This window comes from Ciconia boyciana, chromosome 12, assembly GCF_034638445.1.
Source record: "Ciconia boyciana chromosome 12, ASM3463844v1, whole genome shotgun sequence".
Classification (NCBI taxonomy): Eukaryota; Metazoa; Chordata; class Aves; order Ciconiiformes; family Ciconiidae; genus Ciconia; species Ciconia boyciana.
In genome coordinates this window covers 838,222-864,772 of record NC_132945.1, presented here as the reverse complement: position 1 = coordinate 864,772, position 26,551 = coordinate 838,222, and the positions used below count along the sequence as shown (strand labels likewise).

General features: G+C 60.7%; 1 protein-coding gene across 6 annotated transcripts in view; it reads right to left on the bottom strand.

Moving 5' to 3' along the window:
• Nucleotides 1-122: 122 nt before the first annotated feature.
• STARD8 (StAR related lipid transfer domain containing 8) overlaps nt 123-26,551 on the bottom strand; it is a 68,022-nt gene continuing 41,593 nt past the window's right edge. For 5 of the 6 annotated variants that reach the window (XM_072877092.1, XM_072877091.1, XM_072877094.1 and 2 more), the window contains 13 exons: nt 15,866-15,937; nt 13,137-13,218; nt 10,057-10,120; nt 7,749-9,118; nt 6,322-6,495; nt 5,668-5,827; nt 5,128-5,326; nt 4,757-4,967; nt 4,387-4,501; nt 3,815-4,030; nt 3,148-3,365; nt 2,768-2,944; nt 123-2,109 (listed from right to left, as the gene is read on the bottom strand). In XM_072877092.1, the coding sequence (XP_072733193.1) occupies nt 1,992-2,109; nt 2,768-2,944; nt 3,148-3,365; nt 3,815-4,030; nt 4,387-4,501; nt 4,757-4,967; nt 5,128-5,326; nt 5,668-5,827; nt 6,322-6,495; nt 7,749-9,118; nt 10,057-10,113 (3,015 nt within the window). In that variant the 5' untranslated portion in view covers nt 10,114-10,120; nt 13,137-13,218; nt 15,866-15,937 and the 3' untranslated portion in view covers nt 123-1,991. Of the gene's footprint in view, nt 2,110-2,767; nt 2,945-3,147; nt 3,366-3,814; nt 4,031-4,386; nt 4,502-4,756; nt 4,968-5,127; nt 5,327-5,667; nt 5,828-6,321; nt 6,496-7,748; nt 9,119-10,056; nt 10,121-11,989; nt 12,187-13,136; nt 13,219-15,865; nt 15,938-26,551 lie in introns of those variants that run through there. The other variant, XM_072877095.1, reaches the window with a different exon arrangement.

Below are 26,551 nucleotides of genomic sequence, written 5' to 3'. Positions count from 1 at the left end.
TCCAGCCCCGCAGCCCCAACAGAAAGCGCGTGGCTCAGCTCTGGGATGCTCCTGCGCTGGAGGATCAGCCGGCAGCGCTCGCTAACCACAAAGGTTTCCTCATCAGCCAGCAGATAGCGTTAGTACTTTATTAATTACACGGATGGGAAGAGCAGCCCCCATCCAAGTCAAACAGTCTGTTGCAGTTGCGTATTATACAAAACAAAAGTCCCTTAAATACAAAATACACGTCTTTTAAGTGAACATCACCTGGCGCTGAGCTCTGCCGCCGGAGTTATATATTAATATTCCAACTGTACAAGTATTTATAGGTAGAAAAAAAGAAACATTTTTTTAAAATATTAGGAGAAAAATCACTCCCCCAATTGTTAGTTATATTTTTATATATATATAAAATATATATATATAAAAAACACAGAATACAGGCTGGGTTGCTTCTTTTTTTTTTTTTCACCAAACGAGAGGCAGATAGGATGTGCTATGGCAAAACTGACACCAGGAATCGCTCCCGCGTGTGGGTCATGTTGCCTTCCAGTCGGAACGATGTCTGGTAATAACTTGGGTCCCTACCTGAGCGGAGAAGCCAGGTCGGGTCCCGGGTGCTGTTAGCTACAGCAGCTGGTTTCTCCGTGGAGGAGAAGGGAGGGATGGGAAGGGGAACGGACGTCTCCGCAGGGAGTAGCGGTAGGGAGGCAGCTCTGCACCTGTAGCTGCCCAGGGAGGGGCGAATCCAGGACACCCCCACCTCCCCGCCTTACAGCAGAGGCCAGGACGGGACCGAGCCTGGCCCGAGGAGCTGGCACGCGCTTGCCCCAGCTTGGGCTACCATGCTTTGCTTGCCTAAAGGAAGCAGATGCTGCACAGTGAGTTGGGATGAGCACAACCCTGCCTTGGGCCAAAGCTTTCAGCCCAGAGCTCCGCCGCGGCGCAGCCGGTGCTGGCAAGGCTGCTCTGCCCTCCTGCCCTCTCCGGGGCAGTGCCATGTGAGCCCCAACAGCAGCGAGGAAGCGCGAGCTGCAGCACTGGCCGTATCCCTCCCTCCCACGGTGCCTCCTTGTAACTGGGGCATTGCCCCTTCCCAGCTTGTAGCCAACTACAGGGGCAGCTGCTCTGGGGCTCTAGAGGTGTCCTGCCCCCCCCAAATGATGGGTAGGCTGGTTTCGAGGGACAGGCTTGCCTTGGAACATTGTCCATCCAGCCCCCCCTGAAACCTAGGGCACAAGAGAGGGTTTTTAGCAAGGCACAGGACTAGAGGGCTGCTGCTTCTTCTGTGAAATTCAGCACCAAAGGTAATGGCAATAGGTTCCTTCTGCCACTCGACAAGGGCTGGCACTCGAGGCATACCTGGTCATCTGGATGTAGCCCCCTCCTCCCAGAACAGCAGCCTCTTCCCCTACCAAACAGGTTCTGACAGTGACTCCCTGGCTGTCCCCACTGGGTGACACCGCACACACAATTCCCCCCTCGCTGCCCACCCTTCACTTCCCGACACAGCGCTGCGACCTACGGACGCGACACCGTCCTCCCCTGCTCGCTTCTCCCGCGCCTCCGTGCCCTCCTGCTTCGCTCCACGCACCTTCGCCCCGCCGCCGCTCCCGGCTTGCGTGGGGGGACCCAGCCCAACCTGGGCCAGCTGCTTCCCAGCCCTGCCTGCGGGCTGCCGCCTTGGGGGCTCACCTCCACAGCCCCGCTCTTTCCCTCCGCTCCCCAACCCCTCCCGCGGAGACCACGGGCTGCACAGCTTCGCCTCTGCCGACAACCTGCCACGCAGCCCGCTTCAGCAAGGGGCGGCTGAAGCAGCAGCAGGGATGGCGGGACAGGGAATGCCCAGCCCAGGGTGAAAGGAGGCTCATAACTATGTGCCTGCGAGTGTGCCAGCCTCTGCCTCCCCCTCCACGGCCAGCTGCCTGCACCGTGCTCCCCTCCGAGAGCCCCAGCCCGGATCCACCAGCAAGTCCACATCAGCCAGGACAGAGCATCTTCCTGGCGCCTCAGATCTTCGTCTCGGGGCTGTTGGGACTCAGGGCTGGGAAAGAGTCGCGGATCCTCGCCAGCTCCATGGCGCAGAGGTGCCCAAAGACCTTGTTGTACCACTCGGGAGACCGGCCCCTGGCGAAGGGAAGAGGCAGGAGGAGGGTGAGCAGGCAGGTACGAGACCCCGGCAGGCACCAAGGAGCAGCACGTGGCTTCTGGCGCCGGGACAGGCCCTCAGCGTAGCCCCTGCTGCGATGGGCTACGAGACGCTGAACGAGCACTACAAGACAGAAAAGGGAACGTGCCTCCCCCACTCCCCACCGCAGGCATGTGGCAAAGTGGGGGAATATCTGTGACCCAGCTGGGCTTGTGCCGGCCCAGAATGACAACCAGACTGCCCTTGCATCATCCCGCCCTTACACAACTACACCCCAGCACAGCTCGCCACAGAGAGCAGCGTGCCAATGCCGTGCTTCAGACCCGCAGGGGACCCTGTGTTTTGTACAGAAACTTTAAGGGACTTGCTGCCGCACTCGGAGCCACCGGAGGAACTGCCAGCACTGCAAGACCGAGGTGGTGGCTCCTTTCCCAGTAACCATCTGGCAGCTGAAACCTGGCCCCAGGCCAGCACCCCCTTCCCTCCGGGCAGGCAGGCACCACGCTGGGTGAGCTGCAACCCTGCCCGCGCTGCCAGGCCAGGCAAGCAGAGGGAGGAGCAGCTCCTGCGCTCCACCACTACCTCCCCCGTGGCCGATGCCGCCGCTGATGCAGCAGCACCCAGGGCCCCCGTTACCTGAGGTCAGCTCTGCAGATGTGGGTCACTTTGGAGCGGCCCATGGCACTGGGCTCGATGAGGTACTGGGACGTCAGCACGACAGCTTTGACGCCTCCCTCCGCCGGCAGCTTCTCGTGCTCCACCGAGATGGAGATGAGCAGGCAGGCTCCCCGCGGCAGGTCCGTGTGCCAGCGCCTGCGCGACAGAGCGGCCCCGCTCGGCTCCCGTCCCTGCGTGCCCGCCCGTGGGCAGCCCCTGCCCAGACCTCAGGGTCTGCACTGGGAGCGGGGCGGTGGGGGAGCCTGTGCAGCCCCGGGAGGAGCAGCCAGGGCTGGGGCCAGAGGGGATCCACCAAACCAAGACCAAACCCTCCCACTCTGGCCTTTCCCTGCCCTCACCGGAGCACCACGCAGTCCCTGCGTGGGTGGGGTGCCATGCTGTCCGTGATGTAGTGGTAGACCTCCATGTTCTTGTCCAGGGCCTCCACCACCTTGCTCTGCAGCAGGTCCTCGTCCCAGAGGTGACGCTCCCGAAGCACCCGGTGCAGCACCGTGGCAGGAGGGGCCTCGACCTCCGTGGAGACCTTCCACAAGCGCAGAGGGTGCCCGTCCCCAACCTGACGTGCCAAGGGAAGGGTCAGGCAGGCTGTCCCGTAGGACCCCCACAGCACTAACCCCCGAGTGGCTTTACTGATGGCTCCCACCACCATGGAGCAGCAACCTGGTATCTGCTGGCTAGGGATGGGACGGGACGGGATGGGGATGGGATGGCATGGGGATGGGATGGGAGGGGAGGGGCGCAGGCAGCCAGCTCCTCTGCTAACAACGCGGTGGGTTCTCTGCTGGCACTGCTGGGTGCAGAGCACCCTCCACCCCAGAGCTGTTCATCGCTCAGCCCCTCCTCTGGCCAGGGAAGGGGTTGCTGATCCCTCCTCACTGAGGTGAACAAGCACCAAGGGGTTGTCAGCCGGTTGGCAGGTGCCCGCAGGACCCATGGCTCCCAGTGGTCACCCCATACGCATTTCCCCACGTGACCCCAAGCCCCCCTCCACGCAGCGGCATTTACCTTTTTGCAGGAGAGCTCTGTGTTCAGGGGCCCCGGGGTGCTCAGCCACCCCTTGAATTTCTCCGACGACTCTTTCAGCAGGTTCTGGACACTCTGCTCGAAGTAGGAGTGTAAATCCTTGCTTTCCCCCTGACACACGAAGTCAGCCAGGGGATGGGGGTAAGCATCTGCTGCCATATACGAGCTGCTCAGCTGCAGCAAGATGTCATGGGAGACCTACAAGCCAAGAGCATATAGATCTTCAGAAAGCCAGAGGGATCCTGTGTTGACTTTGTGAGCAGTCCTGGGCAGCCAGAAAACCATAACTCCTCATCCCACCAAGGAGGGGGGAGGATGGACACAGCCTCCCTGGACATAGGTCCTGCAGCTTGTGACCCGCGCCACCACGAGATGCAGCTGGGCTTCGCTCCCGGTGCTGGCCAACTGGCGGAAGCCGCCCCACCAGAGGATGGGTGCCCTTATCTCGCCTCACACCGACTCCGCAGGACCAGCACCCCGCCGGTGAGGTCACATCTCCTGCTGGCAGCACCCAGGGGGGGCAACGCTGGGCTGGACACACCACAGCCACCCACCTGGAAGAGCTTCTTGCAGTCGGTGATCATGTGGGAGAGCCCTTGCGTCGCAGCCATGTTCTCGTTGAGGTCCTTCTGGTCAGGCTTCCCCATGGTGCCTCTCTTATGTATCACCCTGCAGGGGAGCCGGTATCGCTGGGACCGGGTGGGCATCCCGCCCGCCTCTAGCCCCCCATTGCTCTGCTTTACATTGCAGAGCAGGGAACCCCAAATTGGAAAGCAGAGCAATGGGGGGCTGTGTGAGAGCACATGCGTTCCCACCATGCCTTGCCCCGGTTCAGTGGCCCCCTCCCAGATGGACAGGGAAGGGGCGACGGGGAGACAGGGGCTGCAGGAAGGCTGGGGAGGGCAGAGCCTGTCCAACCCTTACCTCGGCGAGGTGCTTTCCTTCTTGGACACGTTGAGGTGGAAGATGGAGGGGGCCAGGCACACGGCCAGGTTCCCAGCAGTCATCTGGTTCTCCTCTGCAGAGGCAATGTCGCTCAGGAAGTAGAGCAGGGTCTGCAGCACCTCCCGGTTCTCGTCCGGCATGAGGATAACGGCCGCCTGCACCGCCTGCAGCCGCTGCTCCTTCGACACGACTGCGGGCACGGGGCAAAGCTGATGGTCGGCAGGTCTGTCCCACAGGCCACCACCCGCCTCCATCACCTCTGTCCAAAGGAACGGGGAGATGCCTCCTCCCTGGGAGACCCCAACTTTCGTCCCCAGCCCAGGGGCGACCGGCCCCAGCCCAGCACTTACACTGGTAGATCTGCAGGAAGGTGTCCGTCAGCTTGCTGGTGAAGATGGGCTCTGGCAGGTCACGGAAATACTGCTTCAGCAGGTCAGCCACGTCGTATGCCGACTGCCCATCGTAGTTGACGTTGTCGGGGCTGGTTTCGTTCATGTGCCGGAGCGCCTGAATCCGGGACTTCACCCCCGACTTCCGGAAAATGCCAACCTGCCAGGGAAGAGCGGGTTGGTGCTCCAGCGCGGAGCGGGCACCGACCCGGCAGGCGCCGGGGTGGCCTCCTGTGGGACAGGCGAGGAAGCCCCTTCCCCAAAGACCTCACTCCCCTGCAACCCAGAGGAGAAGCCTGAGCGAGGGCTGGCCAAGGAGACACCGGTGGGTGTGGGGTTCCCACAGACAATCTCGCCCTCCCGCTTCACCACGGCCAAGCGCCACAAGAGGTAAACAAAAAGCACCCCGGCAAGCCAGCTTTTTTCCCCAGATGACAGCGCTGCTGCACAGCGGCAGGCCCGGAGCCGCCCCGCAGCCTCGGCCGGCGGTCGCAGCATCACCTGGTCCAGGCACTGGCTGCGGATGTAGCGCATGGCCTGCTGGATGCTCTGGGGCAGGGGCTGCCCCGTCCGCTGCACGTTGATGATGGGCGGCACTCCGAAGACCATCTTGTCCCTGTAGTCGGGGACTTTACTCCGCTTCATGAACTTGGGCACAGTCCTGCGGGGTGGGACAGACAGACGTCAGTGCAGACAGACGAACGGCTCCCTCAGCACCACCTCGCAGAGGGGAGCAGGACCCCAGGTGACACACATACACGACAACACGCGCTTCTGCCGTCTTTTGAATATAAGCAAGGCAGCTTTCGAGCAGGAGCTGCAGCACCTTTTATTAAACTAAAATGCTTTAATACTTGGCTACAATAGGAAACCACTGTCCTGCTCTCTTACATTGCTGCAGCATTTTTAATGCCCCACAAATGCCTGCAGCCATCCTGGGTGCAGGCGATGCCGGAAGCCCAGGTGTCAGCCCCCAGCTCACGCTTGCAAGGATGCCCACAGCCACGCAGAGCAAAGCCAGCTTTTGTTTCAGCTTCTCCCCCTCCCTCTGCACCACCTTCGCACACCGAAGCTGCCCCAGGCTGCGGGCCCCGCAGAGCTGCAGCCCGCACCCGCCACGGGGACACCGTCCCGGACCCCTCCCCACCAGCTCACCATGTCCAGGCTTGCTTGTGGGGCACGGAGTACTTCTCCATGATGGCCGTGAGACGGAGCAGGGAGCACTTCTGGAGCAGGTTGAGCTGGGCAGAGGACTGGCGGTTGATCTCCAGGGAGGCAGAGTTCAGGCTGGGCCGGTGCGAGTTCTGGAAACTGTGCCAGCGCAGCTTTCTGCAGGGAAAGGCCGACGGTGGCGGAGCTGGAGACCCCAGGGAAGGGCCATTCCCTCCCCGAGCACCCGCTGCTTTCGGGGAAGGTGCGGGCACAGCGGCAGCCAGGCCGAGCCCAGGGATCCCAACGCCAGCCCCAGTGCCACGAGTGCTGCTTCCTCCCCCGGGTGCTCACAAACCCAGTGTGGGAAGGTGCCAGGGAGAGCATGAGAGACACTTTCCCTTGCCTCAAAGGACTGCTCCCTCCCCCAGGTTCCCCTGAAACAACCAGCATCTCTCCCCTTGCCCCTCAGGCTCCCTGCACCTGCCCCAGCACCCAGGGGCTGTGCTGGGCTACAGCCCCCCCAGGAGACCTGCGGAGAGCTCGGATGCTCAGGGTGGCACATCTCTGCAGGCCCACCAGGCAGAGCAACGCCACGGCAAAGGGGACACCTCCAACACCCGCTTTCTCAAGAAGACAAGACACCCCAAGGAGGTAGTGCTCTCTTGGGAGCCTGCTAAAACCCTTCCCAAGTCCGTGCTGCTCCGGGAAGGCTCCTGCCCAGCTGCTCCGGTGCATCCCCAAGCCCAGAAGGGCACAAGGGACGCTCCCAGCTAACGAAAAAAGACACCCCTCTATATCCCTCCGTGCCTGCCTGGAGGCGCACCAGCCTAGCAGGGGCTAGAAAATTCACAGAATTCAGCAACGGCTGGAGTTTTCTTAGGGAGAGCCCAAGGGAGCACTAGCACACTGGAAGCAAGTGCCTCCTTCATTTAGACCTGTTATTAGGAAATGAAAAACCATTTAATGACGGGCCTGTGCAGGCAGAGAGGTCGCAGCCTGTACGCAGCAGCGGCAGCAGCAGCAGCAGCAGCAGGGCCGGCAGTGGTGCCCTGCAGCCGCCAGAGCGCTCCCGCGACCTGCGCCGCGCTCCCTCAGCCCACCCCGCGCTCCCCCTGCCCACCCCACCCCGCGCTGCTGGTCCCCCGGCACCTCCTCCCTGCACCCCGCTTCTGCCACCAGGGAAAGGGCAATGGTCAAGCCAGGGCTCGCAGGGCAGCGGCCAGCACCCCTCCAGCAACGGCTCCGGTGCTGCTCCCCGAGCCCCCGGCCGTCCATCCCTGCTGCAGAAGCACCCGGGGAATGGGCTTGTGGTGGGCCCCTGGCCGGCAGCACGCCAGCAGCACCAGGATCGAGCCCTTCCCGCCCACCAGCAGCAGCCCAGGCGCGACCAGGGGGAGGAGGAGGCAGCCCCAGCCCCAGCCCACCCTCACCTGCAGGGCCTGGTGAGCGACGCGCCCACCCCCGAGTCCCGGCGCTCCCGCATCTCGATCTCTTCGGCCTCGTTGAGGGAGTTGCCTGTGCTGTCGAAGTCGCTGGCAGAGGTGCCGACATCAGACATGGACCGCTCCTCGAAGTGCAGGTTGGAGGGTTCCCCTCCCGAGTCTGACTCCTCCTCCTCCTCCTCTTCCTCCTCCTCGCCCCCCTCCTCCCCAGCCAGGTCAGGGGAGATGGCTTTATACCAGAGCTCCACCTTCTGCTGCAGCCCCCACACGTGCTGCAGTATGTCGTCGAGGTTCTCGTAGGTCACCTCCCTGTCCTCCTTGCAGAAACCCTCGCTGCTGCCGAACTCCGGCACGTTGTCGTACACGCTGACCCGGCTGCCCAGGGAGCTGCAGGAGCCCCGCCGGCGGCGGCAGGCAAAGCCCCGCGGGGAGGACGAGCCCTCCACGCTGCTGCTGCTGCCGCCCCCCACCAGCCCGACGGGCGTGTTCCCCGATTTCCAGTGGGTCAGGGAGCCGCCGCCCAAGGGACACAAGCTCTCGATGGAGAGGGATTTGGGGAAGGTCCCTGGCTTGTGGTCCTGGGGGATGTAGACCAAGCAATCCCCCCGGCGCGCCTGCCGGTGCTGGCAGTCTCCAGCAGCCCAGTCGCCGCTGGCCATCACGGCTGTTTCGTAGTCCTCCAGGTAGGCTCCGCTGCATTTCGTGTCAGAGCTCACCTTGCTCCTGCCTGAGCCTAGCAAGCGGTTAGTCCTGTACGATACCGAGAAGAAGTGTTTTTTGCCACGGAAAGAGGCAGATATCCCTCTTTTAGGGGAGTTGGCCTTGGTGGCTGCAAGGTCCCTGTTAGTCTTCAGGGAGCCCCATCCCGGTGTGGCTGTGATGCTGCCGTGTGAGGCCACCTTCTTGTCTGGGCCGGCTCTCTCTTTGTCCTTCCTTCGGAGGGACTCAATCCTCTTCAGGAAGCTGTGAGACCGTCGCTTCTTCGGCTTCTCCTTGGAGCCCTCGCCGCAGCTCGAGGGCTGCTCCGGCAAGGAGCGCTCACTCAAGCTGCAGCTGGAGGTGGCGATGGCGGTGGTGCAGATAGGGGACGGGGGGTCGGGCGGTGCGGCCCTGACGCCCAGCGTGCCGCCCGTGCTGCCTGTGCTGCCGCTGCTGTGCAGGGACACAGCCTCCGGGTTGGTGCTGAGGTCCGTGAGGACACTCTCGCGGCTGGACGCCGGTCGCATGGTGGAGCTCAGGACCTCAGAGCCCTGGGAGAGGACGTCAACGGACCCCACCCGCGACCACCTCTTGCTGTCCCTCTGAAAAGCCCACCGGTCGCTGATGGCGCACAGGTCTTCCTCCTCGGAGTCTTCATTCTGCAGGTGGTCGACAACAGGGGACAATCTATCAGTCAGAGTCACAGAGGGTTGGCGCATCCCCCTGCCCCGCTCTCCCGGGACAAGCACCTCAGCGGAGGGCACAGTCCACAGCATGGCCCCTTAAGCCCTCCCTGGTCCCCTTTGGCAACAGAGGGCTCCGGGAGCCACCAGGCATCGTTTTGCCGTTCCCGAGAGCCACGCTGCACTGGGGAAGGGAAGGTGCTGCTCCCAGGCTACCTCCGGAGAGCTCACAGGCAGCTGGGACAGCCCCGCGGAGCCTCCCTGCAAAGCCCCGGCCACCACGGCAGCGCAGCGCAGCGAGGGATGCAGGGCAGCATCCCTTCCCAAGCCAAAATAGGGGCAGTCGGAAGAAGCAGGGATACACCCAGGTAATGATTCCCATATGCTAAACGCCAAGCTGGCGTGCATTTTAAATGTATTATTCATTAAGAGAAATATAAAAGGTTTTGTTATTAATATGCCAATATTAATTGTTCTTTGTGATACACAGGCTTGTTCCACCCGCCCCTCCGGGGTCAGGCTTCCTCCTGGAGCCCTGCTGCCGGGGGTGCCAGTGCCCGGCTCAGCAGAGACCCCGAGGGTGATGCTGCAGGTTGCAGGCACGCAGCCTTGTGCAGACCAGCACGGGCGTCACAACTCCTGCGGTTTGACTGCCGCTGCCAGAGCCTCGGAGAGGTGCAGGGGCCCAGGGCAAACACGGGCACCCGCTAATTCAGCCGGGCACCTCCGGGGCCACGTCCGTCCTCGGAGACAGGGAAACAGATGAGCAGCAGCGCTGGGTGCTGCTCTGTGCCCCGGGCAGTCCTGGAGCGCACCCGCGTTATTACTGAACACAGGACTGCCGCCCCACCAGTGCGCACGCATTCCCCCGCGCCCCTCAGCCCCTCGCCTGCCCTTGAACACCCAGGACTTACCTGTTTACGCTGAAAGTGGACTTCCAGCTTCATGGAGGCACATGTGTTCAGGGTCATCAGCCTCCTGCAAGAAACCAAGAGAGGCTTTACCCCCCCCCGTCCTGGCCCCTGCTGGGGCCGCAGTGCTTGCTTTTTCTTTTTTTTTTTTCCTGTTTCTGCCTTAGAGCCCTTGTTGTTCGCTGTCACCTGTCACCCAGCAGCTGCGGCTCCAGGGATCAGAAGGAGACGCGGGGCCCGGCACAGCTCCAAGCCTGCTCCCAGGGGAGCGCGGTGCCCCAGGCTGCACCCCTGCCCGCAGAGCTCTGCAGGCACCCCGCGCCCCCACCACCCGCCCCGGCACCGTCACATGCGCCTCGGGCGTCGCAGCCAAGGGGTGAAACCGCTCGAGCGCACGATGGCACAAGCCCTTGGTTGTGCGCCAGCGCGGATTTTGCAAGCATAGCCTTGAGAGTGGCACTCCGCTCCCCCCGCGCAGGCACCGGGACGTCTCGGCCGTGCCTAAATGCCTGCAGCCGCCCCAGTGCCCGGCACCCGCTCTCCTGCAACCGCGGCGTCGAAGGACGCCCATCTCCCACCGCTCGCGGCACCACCGCGCTGCCGGGGCCAGATGGGTGTTGGCCACCTCTCAGGTGGCGTCTGCCGGGTGTCCTGGCTCCCTCTGCATACCGAGGGTTTGCCTTGGCCGTGACCTGGCCCCACTCGACCCCCACCCTGCGGCCCATGGACGAGCAGCCCGGCCCCGTGGCTGCCGGGGGCATTTCTGCCATTTCCGAGGGCAAACCCGCAGCAGGCTTGGGGAGACCCGTCCCCTCGAGCAAGGCTGCCAGGTGCCTTGGGGCTGGGCTGGCCCCCAGCCGGGCCCTTCTCCGTTCTCTAGCCTACAGTTTCAAGCCCTGTTTTGTTTTTTCTTCACACAAGTGAATGAATCTCCGATTAATTCACTTTAATTAGCACCTTCATGAACACTACCACAAGCACTTTTGTTCCAGCATGCAAATACCAGTCTGCACAGCCAAAAACAAACCTCAGGGACACTGTACCAAAAATTTGACTAATGCCTCTCTTGCAATCCCACTGAAGCCCCCCGACCGAGAGCATGGTCCTGCAGTGCATCCTGCAGCTGGATTAAATACATGAAGTCTGGCAGAGGGAGCGAGATGGGAGCACACGTGTGCTGGGGGGAAGAGGACAGGTCCCGGGGATTCATTTTCTTTGAAGAGCTGCATTTTCCAGTGTCCTTCTAGACCTTTTTGTTAGCCAAATGCTGCAAGGGGCCACCTCAGGGATCCCAGAGGCAGCCTGGGGGGCCGGGGCCGGGACGTTCCTGCCCTGTGTGGCCCACCCAGCCACATCAGTTCTGCAAGTGGGCAGGGATGACCTGCTCCAGCTTATTAGAGCAAAACAATCTCGGAAGCTCCTGCGGCCGGCCAGCCGATGATGAAAGGACCCAAAAGCTCAGACAGGGCGGGACGGTCAGAAACCTCTTATCGCCTCCCACCTCGCTGCCGCCGGGAGGGAAAACCAGGAGCTCGCCAGGCACCCGGGAAGCAGCGCAGGGGATCCCCTCCTGCCCGGCCCAGCAGCCTCTCTGTTGGGAAAACAAATGAGTAACAGACCATTTTCCCATTCTCTGTTCTGTTCGGCAGCAGGGTGTGTGGGAGGGACAGCGAGAGGCAGCGCTCATTTCTCGGCGTGGAGTCAACGCGGGGGCACGGGCGCGATGATGTGGCCCGAAAGCCAAGCAGGGCTGAGTCACCCACAGCGCCAGGCGACACACAGCCCGTCTGGACAGACAGACCGTTCAGACAGACTGACCATCCGTTCGGGTGTAGGGGGGTCCCTCCTTTTGGGTGTCAGCTCTTGCTCACGCTGGCAGCACTGGGAGAGTTCCACCCCCCCCCGAAACACGCGCTGCCTCCCTGCAGCCACACACCCAGCGGCATCTCCCGGAGCTATTTTCAGCCCTGCTGCTGCCAGGGGTAGTGTGTCCTGGTGGAAAATGTACGGCGGGGCTGCGTTGCCAGGCGCCGGGATGACTAACGTCACACGAAGCCAGCGAGCACTTGTGAACGCAGAAATCCTTGGTCAGAGCAGCCGACAGAGCTGGTGTTCCAGGGACGAGGAGGGACCCACCAGCACAGACTTCACCTGCGCAAAGCAAATCACAGTGCGAACCGACAGCTCCCGAACCGCCGCTGTGAGCGCCCGCAGCTCCTAACGACCTGCACAAAGCGCTAATTAGCAGCGTGCAACTTCCACGGAGCACCTCGCACTGCACCAATGCTCAGCCAATCCCTCACTGCATGTTTTCTCTCTTTTGCAGGCAGCACGTGCCTGACAACCGAGTGAAACCATCTGCGGACACGATTTCATCCACAGGCACTTGACCTGAATCCACTTTACGCCAAGAGCTGAGCAAGACCCCTTCACTCTGATGCAGAGACGTGCTTTCCAAACTCCATTTCATTCTCAGAGACGTTATGAAGCATCCTCGCAAAATAAAGCAACACAAAAGGCACCCGGGGAGACACGGCTCCCTCCCCTGGGGACCACAGCCCGCAAGGAGCCACCCAGGGCAGCCAGCGGTGGAAGGGGAGAGCGCGGGCAGCGGGGACAGCAAAACTGGGTCTCTCTTTGCACCTCCGCTGTTTTCCGGTTCAGCTCTGACCAATCCATTTCTAATCGAGCTCTACAGGCCGGAGGTACCCAAGCTTGAAATTAAAACACAGCCCGAAAGTCACACAAAGAGGAGAATTATTCCTGGGAAATGTTTCTGTTCTCCAGGAGCTCTGTATGCTCAAACCAAAAACGCTGTCGTTTCCCTGGCACCACCCAACAGCCAGCAATGCTTTCCGACTTGAAAGACGAACGCACCCAGCAATGCTTTCCGATTCGAAAGACTAATGCATCCAAACTCCTCGTTGCAGAGGGAGCAACAGCGCCGGAGCGGGCTCTGAGCCGCAGCCTGCAAGGCAGGCACCCCACAGTGCCCACCGCCCCGGCAGCCCCGGGGACCCCGGGGTGAGCCCTTGCGCTGGCTCCGCTGCCTGCAGCGGTGAGGGGGTGCAAGGGAGCGTTACCTGCACAGGGCTTTGAGGGAGTCCTGGTCCAGGAAGCTGTGGTCCTTCTTCACAGCGCTGATGTCGAGAGGGAACGACGAGTCTGGGGAGGAAAGCGAGAGGAGAATCAGCGGCCGTTTCCGAGCCAGCCGCTCCATCAGGCACAGGGCCAGCGGTGAGCGTGGGAGGAGGGAGATGCTGCGAGGAGCAAGAGGAGGAGAGAGGCTGAGGATGGAGAGCTGGGGAAGCGGGACAGCAGGGGAGGGGAAAGGCGTGTGAGTCTCCTGGGCCATCAGCACCAGTCGGAAGAAGCCGGGAAGGCTGGGGCATCGCATTGCCACTGGGAGCTGCCACCCGTGGCAGCCGTGGCTGCAGGAGGGGAACCTGCAGAGAGGGACGGTCCCACCGAGCTGGCCGGGAGGCAGCTCTCTGCAGGCAGGACTCGACCCAGGCTCTCGGCAGCGGCTCCTCCCAAGGGACCACGCTTGCCCGCAGCTCCAGGAGGCAGCCAGCAAAGAGCAAGAGCAAGACACAGACGGGGGCTGGCGCGGAGGGGCCGGGGATGCCCTGGTGCCGTGGCGGTGAGCGCAAGCTGAGCGCAAGCCAAGTGCAGAGGTGGGAGGGATGAGCCAGGCAGAGGAGGGGGTGGAAATAAGCCCCACCGGGCTGGGAGTGGGAGGGCTTGCGGCAGCCCAGATGCTGGGGGGGGATCAGTGCCATGCAGCAGATGCCCCTCACATCGCCGCCTCCTCAGACCGCTTCCCCCTCGCAGGACAAACAACCCGGTCACTGTGCCGGGAACCGTGGCGTGCCCGGGACAGTTAAAGCCCACGGGAAAGGCTCCTGCTGGGTGCGGTGCTAGCCCGGCGTTAGCACTCGGCGAGATGAGCCAATTCAGAAATAAACACCAGCCCTTCGCAGCGCTTTCACACACCCACGCAGGTACCCCTGCGCAGCTCTGCTCCCAGCTGAGCACATCTGGAGCCCGGGCTGCCCCTCCTCGGGGGTGCCGGCTGCATGCACTGCGGGGGGGGTAGGGACCCCCTCGGCTTCTCCCCTCGGCACCTCGTGGTGGCTTTTGGAGAGCGGCCACCTCCCTAACGCTGCCCAAGGGACATCTTGGTGCCCCACAGGCAATACATTACACACGCTTTGTGTATTGATCGCTCATTGATTGCTCATCAATGACCCCCTTCTCCCACTGATCCCCCCAGGGTCAAGAAAGCCTTTCGCTCCCCTGGGGAGAGCCAGGCGCTGCTAAGAGGTCTCCCAGGGGCAAGCAAGCTGTACCAGTCTGGTGGTACAGTAGATCTAGCATCTCATTCAATCCCCCCACACGCCTCAAAGGCCATGGGTCAGGTCTCCACAGGCAGACACGCTTGCTGGCCGCAGGGCAGGAGCTGGAGGATGTCCCAGAGGCGGTACATGGCCAGGGACTTTGGGCAGTGCTCCTTCCAGGTGAGTTAGGTGAGGGTGGCGAGGTGCCCAAGGGCCTCCATCCAGTTCCCTGCTCTTCTCTGTGCACTCGGAAACAGCCCTGCTGGGACCAGCTACGTAGGACCTGGACCATTAACCACAAGTGTCTAAGCCCGGCTGTTAATGAAGCTATCGAGTGCAATTACCAAAGGGATGCTGAGCCCTGCCAGCTGGGGAGAAAACCAGAATGAAACACTCAGAGGATGTGGAAAGTTTTGCTCAGAGAGGCTGGAAAAAGGGTCGGTTTATTCACAGACTCCAGCACCCAGCACCCGCTCCTCGCCGCCTGGGGACAAGCACTATTCGGGGCCGACACCTGGGGCTGGGTCTCACCTGCAGGAATCCGGGCAGTCCTTGCACGTGGCCGTGCTAGGAGCCTGCCCCCTAAAATAGAAACCGCAGGCAAACAGGCAGCCTGTAAAGCCATCACCCGGGGGGCGAGAGCGGGGCTCCCGCGCACGTGTTGCGGGGGGCAGTGGAAGTGCCCGGCCGAACAATAGCCATCGCTGCAGCCCGCCGGAGACCAGGCTTCCCGCTATTGTCCCGGCCAGCCGGGGCCGGCTGCAGCCACCGCTCCGCAGCACCGGCCCCCCCGGCAGGGACCAGCGGTCCCGCCATGGGTTTGAAGTAAACACAGCTGAGCCGGAGGCAAGACCCACAACCAGAGTCGCCCTGCAAACTGCCCGTGGGTGCGTGGGAGCGGGTCTGTCGGGGGGCACTGCCCTTCCCCTGCGCCCCGGGAGCTGTGCGGCAGAGGGACCCGGTCTGCTCCGGGCACAGCTTGCTGCGCGCTCAGAAAGCGCAGAGCTTGCTGCCAAATAGCATATCGGGGCCGGGCAGGAGCCTGCAGGACATGTCAGCGGGGAGGGAGGGAGGAAACGCTCACTCTCCGCGTTACCTACATTGGCTGCCTCTGCGCTCCCACCCACTGCAAACACTCACCGAACTACTGAAGAGCCGATGGCTCTCAAAGCCTGCCTGCCCTTGGCCCGAGCAGCCGCCCCGGGGATTCCTCGCAGCCCTGCCTGAAGGGGAAAAGTTCAGGAATGCAGAAAAGTTGACAGCATGGCTGGCTCTCCAGGCCATGGCCAAGTCCGAAGGCTTAAAGTTTTAACACATGATCGCATAATTAGTAAACGATCCTCTCCATCCTCTCCTCTCCCCAGCGCTTTGTGAGCTCTCCTTGCAGCCACCCTTGGTATTTGGTTGAGATAGAGGCCATGAGACCAGGTACAGGGCAGGGACTGGGACCAGCAGGAGGAGGCAGCTCTCACCTTCATAAAGCTGGGCATACTGAGGGAATCCCGCCGCTCGCAGCCAGTCGCAAGCTTTCTTGGCTTCAATTTCTGAAAGAAAGCAAAGAACCAGCCTGAGCATCCCACCCAGCAGCAGCGACGCTCCCCGGAGCGGCAGCGTGTTCCCCCCAGCTCCTGCTGCCGGAGTGCTCCAGCAGCGCCCGAGCCCGTGTTTCACGTGCACAAAGCTGAGGAAATGATCGACTGCAAAAACGGGAACCGGGGAGCCCCGGGGTGTGCTGGTGGGCAGCGATGCCCGTGCCCAGAGCGGGGTCTCTGCCCCCGGGAGCAGAAGCTGCTCAGCTTTAGCCTCTCTGCTAGCACAAGGCAAAGCGGAGGAGGTAACACGGGAGTGAGAGGGCCACAAGACACAATTTTAACCTCCCGATGAAACATTTCGTTTCCAAACCCACCAAACCAAATACAATACTTTGCCAGGCAAGAGAGGAAGATCTTTATTCTTAATAATTAGTTCAGAGCTCATCAAAGCTTAGGGCCGGTCACTTCATGGGTCTTTTGCAAACACCCTCCAGAAAAGCCTGCCAAAGAAACCTTTCCTTCTCCCTCCTCCTTCCCAGCACCCCGGACCACCCCACCTCTTCTTTCAAGCTGCTGTTCATCCTGGCACGCACCAAAACCCTGATGGTTTCTACCCCCCCACCTGGCCGGTTCCCATCCCTCACGCATGGTTCAGCTACCGCCTGGATGAACCCACCCAACAGCCAGCACTATTTTCTGGGAAATTTCTCCAATTTACAGAACTTGAGAGAAAACAGCCCAAAGCTCACGCAGCCAAAGCAAGCTGCTGCCTGGTGTCGGCAGTCCGTCTGTCTGCTGAGATTTATATTTCTGATGGTAACAAACATTTGACCTCAAGTGTAGAAAATGCGACGGCAGTTTCAGGGTCTTGCCCATCCCTCTCGGAGGCACCACCCAGCACAGACTGGACTGAGGCCAGATCCACCCGGAGCGGATCGCAGTCAAACACCCCAATTTCATCAATATCCACCAAGAGCCTCAGCCAAGAGCTCTGGCTGCACTTACAAGTACAAAGCTACAGCAGGGGGAAAAAAAAAAAAGCCCAAAACAAGCAGTTCAGTTAAGGACGGGACCAGGCCAAAGCCCTGGACCCAAATACTTCAGAAGTTTTGGGAAAAAGGTTTGGAATAAGCACCTGCATCTGGGTCCAAACCGTGCAGCTGTCCTTAGCTGTGCCGTGAGCCCGGCCAAAATCCGTGGCTGACCCCTCCTGCCCTCGACAGGGCTCAAACCCAGTAACCCCAGCGGAGACCTCAACCCTGGAGCCCGACTGGGTCAGCCCGGTCCCCGTGGAGCACCGCATCCCTCCCACGCACCCCGGCACCTCTGCGGGGACGGCGACCCGCGGCTGCGACTGTCCAGCCGGGAGGGCACCAAGCCTCGTGGTCCATGGGAACGGTCTTTGGTCATGCCAGCTCCGGAGAGCAGATCCCTCCTGCATCCAAGGATGGACATTTCCCACAGCCCCCCCGGCCAACAGACCTGCCAGACCCCCCTCCTGCTCTGCTCTGCTCCTCCTTCGCTCACAACGGAGTCGCTGGCCACGGGGCCATCACGGCCAGAGGCTGCAGCTCAGGTGCCCCCAGTCAAGAACAGAAACACCAACCTCCCAACCCGCTGCTGCCCCATGACGTCCTGACCCCCCGCTGCCCACCGCCCCCAGGGAGGGATGGGGCTGGCGTCCCCCCAGGCGAGGACAGCAGAGGGAAGGGCAGTCAGAAGCAGAGCCGCGTGCCGAGCTTACCCCTGATGGCAGAGGGGCTGAACTGGTAGAAGAGCATGGCCGGGGTGCCGGTCGGCACCGCTCAGCTGTCCGGGGGACGCGCAGGAGCCCTGTGACACCCAGCGTGGCCGCGGCCGCCCCGCAGGGCTGGGGAGCAGCGGGGGCCTGGGCTGCAGCCTGCAGCAGGATGCTCCCACGCAGGACGGAGCTCGGCCGCCCATCGCCCCGGTGGAAACGAGGAGTCAGAGCACGCCATTTCCTTCCCCTCCGCCGCCTCCTCCCGGCGCAGGGGCTGCCGGGGGGGCGAGGGGGAGCGTACCTCTCCTCGCCCCGTTTTGGAGCCGGGTCCCAGGCTTTGCCCGCTGCAGCAAGTCCTGCATCCCACCCGCCGGAGCCCCACGCAGCGGGAGCAAGCCCACCAAGGGCAGGGGAGCTCTGCCCATCCCAGGCGGGAGCCCTCCCCGCGTCGAAGCGCTGGCACAGAAAAGGTTTCCAAGCGTCCCTGTCCCGGACGGAGCCGGCGGCCAGCTTCCTCCTCCTGCCCACCCTTCCCACAGACGTGCTTTCCCAGGGAAGCGCAGGAAAGGACGGGCAGGCAAACACTCCTGCCGAACACACAGGCGGGTGGCGAACCGCCCGTGGGGGACACGGCTGCGGCCGCAGCACCAGGCCTGTGGCCACGGCCACGGGGTCACCCATTGCAAGCCGCGTCCCCGGTCCTCCCTGCCACCTCCTCGGGAGCTTCACTGCCAGGGCAAGGTGACGGGGGACCCAAGCCCCGCACCGGACAGCCAGCAGCACATGCGCCTGTCTGCAGCCTCTGCTGGAAATCCAGCCCGAGCCCTCGGGGGACGCTGCCCGGAGACCCTCCGCTGCCTCAAGCTGGGCAGAACCGCGCTGGGCAGAGAAGCCACGAGCAGCAGCGATGGAGACGGGTTTCCAGTGGGGCTGCGTCTCCAGACGTGCAGATTCTCTGATGTCCAATAAAGGCTCATCGCACACTACACCCACCCCTCAGCAGGGCCGGGAAGAGGGTTTCGTTGCCTCCTCTGGTCAGCAAATGATTTTCACGAGCTTGTAGTAACTTAATAACTTTGCGATCTGCAGTTTAAATGTGACGGAAATGATCCCATTCCAATTGTATTGCGGGAGGAGCAGGCACGCCGACACCGGCAGACAGGCACATCAACACGCACAGAGCCCGCGCTTCCCTAAGAAACAAGAGGATAAATCCCACAAAGCCGCCTTCCCACCACACAGCGAACCCAACCTCGGAGGAGCCCAAACTCCCCCCCACCCAGGGCACCCACTGCCGCAGAGCTGGTCTGCAATGTGCCAGCTGCACGTGCCAGCCACTTCTGCGGGTCCTAACCAAGGAGCGAGGAGCAGACGAAGATGGGACACCACCAACCTGCCGGCCACCCTCACCCACATCTGACAGAGGAGTGAAGACACACACGTACAAAGCTGCTAACCAGTTCCGTGACAGCAGCCAGACGGGTAGATGAGAGGCCCCATTACAGCTCCCACCTCAGAGGAAGCTCTCTGTGTGAGATGAGCCCTCGGTAAACGCCTGGATGTCCCCATGAGGGGGAACCGGCACCAATGCACTCGCTGGAAAAAGCTCCTGACGGTGCACAACCCTTACGAGCCACCAGAGAACCCCCTCCAGGCAAAGCCTCTGCCCTTCTCCGGCAGCTGCTGAGGCCGGATGGCGTTTCCCAAGGAAAAGGCATCCACAGCCGCTCTCCCCCTCTCTTGTACCCAACGAGGGGCACACGCTGCGGCCCAAGTGCCACCGGGGTCCCTCAGAGCCTCCCCGAGCGCGTCCGGCGGGGGCAGCTCCACCAGCCTGGCTGCTGCAAAGCGACCCGGGGGTGGAGGGCACTGCCGGTGGGCGTCCGCCCAGACGGACCGGGAACCCGGACCCCAGCACCTCCCAGCACGCCGGGGCGAGGGGCGGAAAGCAAAAACAGAGAAAGAGTCTCTCATTTTGCTACTGAAAGTGGAAGAAAAGGATGAAAACCAACATGAAAGTGGAAAAAAAAGGACAAAATTCCCATAATCATCTTCCTGCACAGTCACCGCACCGTGGCATTTCCCTGGATGTAACCTGCCGGCAGGGGAGCACCAAGATCCACGCCAGGTCCGTGGGCGCTCCGACAGGAATAGCTCCTGGCCGTGGGATGTTTGGAGCCTGACATCTCTCCCTCGAGCGCTTTTGGGGCTACAGCTACCCCACCCCTGACCTGGCACAGGCGTGGACGGGGAAAAGCCCAGGAGATGCAATAAAAGCTCTAACACGAGCAAGCTGGAACACCGGAGGCCAATGTAATTACAGGCAGGAAAGCCACTTCCCAGAACCCCGGCTCTGCACTTTCGCTTTAAAAATCAAAATTAAAAAACAAGAAGTCACACCCCAGGATCCCAGTTTCTCACAGCAAGTTTCCAAATGCCCCATAAAAAGTCCCACACAGCCAATTAGTGTGTGAAAAGAAAACCACATCATAAAATTGCCCATACGTTACCTAATGGAAAGCCGTGAAACCAGCTGCCCGGCAGATGCGGGCAGGAGCTCTGAGCCTCCCGCCGACACACTCCAGCGCTAGCGGGGGGAATGCTCTTTTTTCTTTTCTTTTTGATGTGTTTTCTTTCCATCCCACCTCAAAATAAACTGTTGCCTACAACAGTGACTATGCAGAAGTGGAGCTCAGCTTCCCTTCCCAGACTGTAAATAGAAGTATTTGCCTACGTTTTACAGAAATGACAGAAAATCCTGACACTTCTCCCAGAGCAGGGGTACGTGCCCTCACTGCTCGAAAAAATGAGGAGCTGAAACAACAGTTTCCCATGGGAAACGCGTATCCTACTGCTGCTGACAGTACCGGGGCTGGGGTATTGCCAGTGTACGTGAAATTAAAGAGGAATCAACTCTGGCCGCGACGCCCAGCGCTGTGCTTACAGAAATCAGTGTCGCTTCTCTGAACCGAGCATTACTCAAACACATCCGAGGGCCAATTCCGGACCCCTCCGTGCTGACGGAAGGCACCTCTCCCCTTCCAGCGTGCTCAGAAGAGGCGCCCGGAGGAAGCCCCCGCGCTGCCTCCCACGCTCTGCCGGGGCCGCGCTCGCGGCACTGCACTGGCAGCCGGGGCTCGCTGCCCACGCCGACCCGGGCTTGTGGAGCAGGAGAGGCACGCCGAGTTTTACGCAGCCATGGGCATCCCCCGTCCACATGCAGTCTGGCACTCAGCACTGATAAATACCAGTTATCTGTTTCCAGCCCGGCCAGCTCCCAGCACCATCCAGCAAACCGCAGAGATTTCAAAGCCGCTAGCATGGACAGGGAGCGCAGATAGGAATGAGAAACGCAGCTGGACGCTCTCCCAGATGCAGCGGGTTTCCATAATTAACCTTCATGCAGTAAATAGGTCTCACAAGTTTTGGGAACTGCTCCTTGCTACGTCGCCAACCAGGAATTGTTCAAATGCCTCCACCACCTCAGCCCCAAAATGCCCTGTCTGCTCCCAGGGCACCGCTCCCCTGGGCCGGCAGCACGCAGGGCGGTGATGGCACTGCGGTGGCACAGCCAGCCCGGCTGGTGCCAGAGCCCCCCGCCGCCCTGATCACGTCCTAGACAGCCGATGCATGGTGCGGAAGAACACGAGGGAAATCTGGGGGTAAAAACGATCCTAGAGGTAGCACAGAAATTGCTGGCCAGTGTCTGCGTGGGTGTCAGTACCCGAGCACCGGCTGGTACAACCTGGGCAAGAAGCCCTCTGGCCACCCATGGGGCAGGGAGACCAAAGCCGTTGGGTTTCTGGATCACCTTGTGCACCACCCTCAAACGTCACCCCAAGCTCCTCCGCTCCCAGCCGCCCTCCAGCTGCCCTCCCTTCCTTCCCCATTGCCCCGGGCAGTCCTGGCTTCAGCAGATGCTCGCGGCCGTCCTGCCCAGCACCCTGTGCCCCGGACGGCAGCAAGGCTGGAAACCCCAGCTGGGCAGCAGCTCCTCAGTTAGGACAGCGGAGAGGAAGGAAGGGCCCTGGGACACCGGACAAATTGCTGCTCTGTTGTCAAAGCAAAGCTTCCAGGTAACAGAGAGGCTCCAGTCCGCGGGTGCCCCCAGCCCAGGGCAGAGGCGGCTCCGTGGGGCGTGCAGGGAGCCTGCCCCAGGCAGCACTGCAGCAGCCAGCCCGGGCAGTGCTCCCCCCACCTTATCTCTGCCCCGCTCGCATCTCGGCTCAGCTCCAGGGTTGCACATAACCACGGTTATCAACTGGATGCGACAGCTTTGGTTTCCTCTCCTGCAAACGAGCCTAACAGTAGCCTCGAGTCTGTTTTCTTCTGTTCTAAAGGAAGTCAAAATGTGGCCCGTTGCAGCCAAAGCGAGTATGACCTTGTGCTTTGCACTGCAGACTGTAAGACCACGGCCATGAGGAAGTCCAGGGCAATGCCAGAGCTCGGCTCTGCACCACGTCCAGCCAAAAAGCAGCTTCCCCCCTTGCAGGCTGGCACCTGAGACGGGAGCTGCATCTGACCTGCACGGGAACCACCACCACTTCCACAAACATCACTTCGAGCAATTTAAATTCATGTTCGTGGCCTTTGCTGTCTTTATTAAAGATTGCAAGATAGCACTGAAGTGGCCACATCAGCCCCAAACAAATGAGGCTCCACCACACCTTTGCAAAATGCAAACACATTTGTTACCTTCTTCACTTTAAGAAGGGGAGAAAACTTCTTTCAGTATTCACTCCTGGACAACAAAGCCTAACGCTCACCTCCAGAGAAGCCAGTGTTCATCTTCTGCAGCAGCAAAGCATCTCTTCCTCTCTTGGGGTGTTATTTTAGACACAATGGTTGAACAACCGACATCCATGCTCAAGAGGCATGAGGTGCACCAGCTGCTGGAGGGAAGGAACCAGCTGAGCTGCTGGACACGCCGTCCGCTGGACACAGCTGCAGGACGCGGTGCGGTGGCAGAGACAGACCGAGCCGGGGTGCCCCCGGCACCGCCGTGATGGCTTTCCTTTGCAAGGCAGCACTGCTCCTACCTCTTGCTAAGCAAGCTGGAGGAAGGAGGATGCGGACAGTCTCCTGGAGCTGGTGGCTGCTCCTCTCCGCCATTTTAGGTGACACACAGCATGGCAGACTGGGCAAAGGCAGATCTGTGCATAAGGCAGGTGAGGCGCTCCCTACGGGGGTGTCCCACAGGACATTACGGATGCCTGCTCCCCACAGGCATCTCCACTCCTCAGAGTCTTGTAGCACCTTTGGCCACCTCAGGACACCTCCTCCTGGCCCTCGGCTTCAGGCTGCCCCTGGGAGCACGAGCGCTGCGGTAGCGCAGGGGTTAAACATCCTGCGTTTGAGTGCTGCAGCTGCAGAGCAGATGTCTGGTGGGAACAAGGGGATGGAAAGGGCACCGATAGGAACAGAAACAAAGGGCCAGGAAGGTAAAGACCCAGATCCATCCTCCTTGCCTCCCCCACCTGCATTTCTGCAGCTGCTCGGAGCCCAGAGGAACAACAGACAGGGCAGGAACCCGTCCCCTCCTGCGCCCCAGGGAGCGCAGCAGCAAGGCCCCCTTGCACAGGAGGAGGGAGCCCAGCAGGAACCTCAGCTTCCATCTCTGAAGAAGGCAACAGCAAAGCAAGCCCAGGGGAGAGAGGGCCTCCGGCTCCAGCCCGCCCCATGCACCACCCCGAGAAGGTCCGTCAGTGCCAGCACAGCCGACAGCTTGGCTCTGCCCGGCCCTAGGCTTGGGGTGAAAGATTACCGTCTTCTCTTTGGCACCAGTTACGTTACTCCCTTCCTGGGTTTCAGGCTGGCATTCACCCTGCTGAGCTGCCTGTATCTCTACAAACGCACGTCTGCGTGCATGGGACAGGGAGAAGCTTTCCAGTGAAAACAAGAGTTAGAAAGAAGGTGCTTGGGTGGCTGAGGCACCCAGCAGGAACAAGTGATGCTGGTTAGAGTGACCGCACTGCAGCAGCAGGATCTGTCTGCAGGTCCCTACCCTTTACCGAGCGAAGAACACTGAGACACCCCAGTACAACCCCGAACAGCTGAAAGAAAAAGATTGCATCCAGCTGGCCGGAATGAAAAGGTAAGAGCTCTGCAGGTCCACCTGCGTTCCCCCTTCCACACACTCGTGCTCCAACAGCCCTGCGCCTGCAGCCAGCGAGCAACCACTCACAGGGAAAAGGGCAGCCTGCCCCGTCCAAACGCAATTAGTGCGCTCACAAAGAGCCTGGCGCTGCTGGCACGGCCTTCCCAAAGACTGAAGGTTCTATCAGATATTGTGGTTTCTTCTCAAAAGGTACCTGAGCACGTAACCATTCTCTGCAGCAGCCTGTGCACTACTCCAAGAAGAGAGCAGAGTTGTGCCTCCTCCTATCTAAGGTTCCTAATGATCCAACCATTAATTTATTGAATATATGTTGTCACACATATATGCATTTCTACTGTTGAAGTGGCTGCGATGGCTGGGTGCTCTCATTTCTGCTATGGGAAACCCAGAAGAGAAGCAAGATGGAAACAGCTGCTCAGATGCTGAAGAAAATTAATCCATCTTGCCCATCCTGTATCCCACCCTTTCTGAAGTTGCACTGTTGTTTTCCTGTTGATCAACCCACCGGCCTCACACGCACTTTGTTTGGACTAACGGGCGCCATCCCTCCGAGGGCAGCCAGTGGTGCCGGAGCTCCCCACCCCACCGCTTTGGTAGCACCGGGGCACAGCATCCGTCGGACGCTGCAGGTACTGGCTGAGACCGCACCTCCCCGATGAGGAGGGATCTCATCATGCGTTTCTTTACATTGACAACTACAAGAGTCCATTTTTGTGCTGCTTGGAAGAGCGTTGGACCCAGCACCAACAAAACGATGCAGCCATAGCCTACTCCCACCTCCAGCACGCTCTGAGGTTGAAGTCCAGAGAGCTGCGTCCCGCTGCTGCTTTCACCACAGCACTTAGACCGCATGCAACGCGAGACCCAACACAAGCCATCACCGAAGGCCAAGGAAGCCCAAGGCAAAGGAAAACGACAATAGTTTTGCAAAAAAGCCAGAATCAGCAGCAGCTCTCGCCTTTGCAGAGCGCTCTCAACTCCATAACGCAGCATCTGCAGCTGATGCACATCTGCATCTCCAGTCAATGCAACCTGCTGCAGTTTCTCTCCTGCACTGCCTGCTTAGGAGCTATCCTCAGCTCTACTTTTAAATCCAGGCACTGGATTTAAATCCAGCTCTACTTTTAAATCCAGGCACTGAAGAATAATTACTTGCTTAATACATGAGGGAATTTCCCCCTACTTTTATGCATTTATTTAGAAGAAACACCAGTGTGTGTTACCAGAGGAACTCCTCGGAGCAGCATTCCCTCGTGGTCTTTCTGCAGCTTTTCCCATGTGGTACAGAAATATAAACCCATACAGTTCCCAGCTGAGGAATGCAAAGGCTCCTATGGCCTTCGGTGGGAGTCCTGCGAGCCCCTGGGGATGGAGAGCCCAGAGCCAGAGCTGTCACACCCGGTCTGGCGGCTGCCCGAGCCGATGGCCAGGCACCGCCACAGCCCTGGTACAGAAATGCATCCTCGCAGGAAGAAATGGGCACTAATTTATCAGCAGAGGCACAAAGGACTGCTTTAGGGCTCTTTTCTTCCCTTTTCAAAGGCTGCAATACAAAAAGAAGCCAGAATCAAGTATTTCTCCAGCTCTGTGCAATAATCTGCCTCCTTTTCTGCCTCACCAACCCCCTGTTGCAGACTCTGAAGCGTGACTCCGAAGCCGTCTCCCCTCCCGCCTGCCTGCAGCGGGCCCTCGACCAGCAGCCCCTGGGCGCTTGCTTTGGTCAGACTCTGTCTACCAACTGGTTCCTGCCTCTGCTGCCGCGGCTGGTCCACGGGGACCTGGGTGAGCAAAGGCGCTCGGCCCTTCTGCACGGACACCTGCACATGCTGTCGTTAAACTTGTCAAAGTCCCATCCCACGTCAGAAAGACCTCTGCAAAATTCAGGTTTTTAACACCACAAAGTCCTGCATGTGGAGATGACCACAACACCACCCCTCGGCCTGCAAACGGCACGCTTGGGGTTCCTTTACAGAACGGCCCTCCTGGTCTGCACGGCAGTCTCCTCCCCGGCATCTGCAGGGGACATCTCCTGCAGTCCTTCCGGAGACAACTGCAAAGCAAGGCGTAAAACCAAAAAACCAAAAACGAAGTGTCAAAAAGCAGCCAAGGAACGTTTCTCATGTGAACGCAGGCCTGCGTACGCTGGGGCAGGACTTTCACCCTGCCCGCGGGATCTCTTCCCATCTGGAGCGTGGAGGGCTCAGCAGGAAGCCACAGCCCCTTTTGCTGTGCCCGGCACCCACCAGCACGGCTCGGGCATTGCTCACAGCGCAGCTGCCGGCGGCTCCGGGGGGGCATTTCCCTCCCCACCCTGCAGCCCTGAAGCCCTCCCCCTCCCCTCCTTTGCCCTCGCTTAAAACTGCTTTTAAGTAAATCAGCGTCGGCAGGCGATGCCACATCCCGTGGCACGGCTGGCACCGGCACTGCCGCGCTCCCGAGGCTCCCGGCCAACGCCGGCTGCCGCCCCGGCCACTCTCGCTGCCTGGCAGGAGGCGGGGGTCAGGCTCACGGAAAGGCATTTTGGCTTGGGCTCAGGAAACAACTGAAGGTTAGGAGGAGCTGGCATGCCGCACAGCCACCGCGCTTTCACCAGCCTGGCCGACCCTGTGAGAAATAAGCCCAAATATTAAAAAGGCTGCAGATCTGTTACGCCTACTGCATCTTAAGCGGGGAGCAGAGGGGTTGAAAGGAAAGCCACACGCAGTGCAACTGAAACCAGCCTGTACTTTCTCGCATCCATTTCCCCTCTCCTTCCCACCATGCGCAG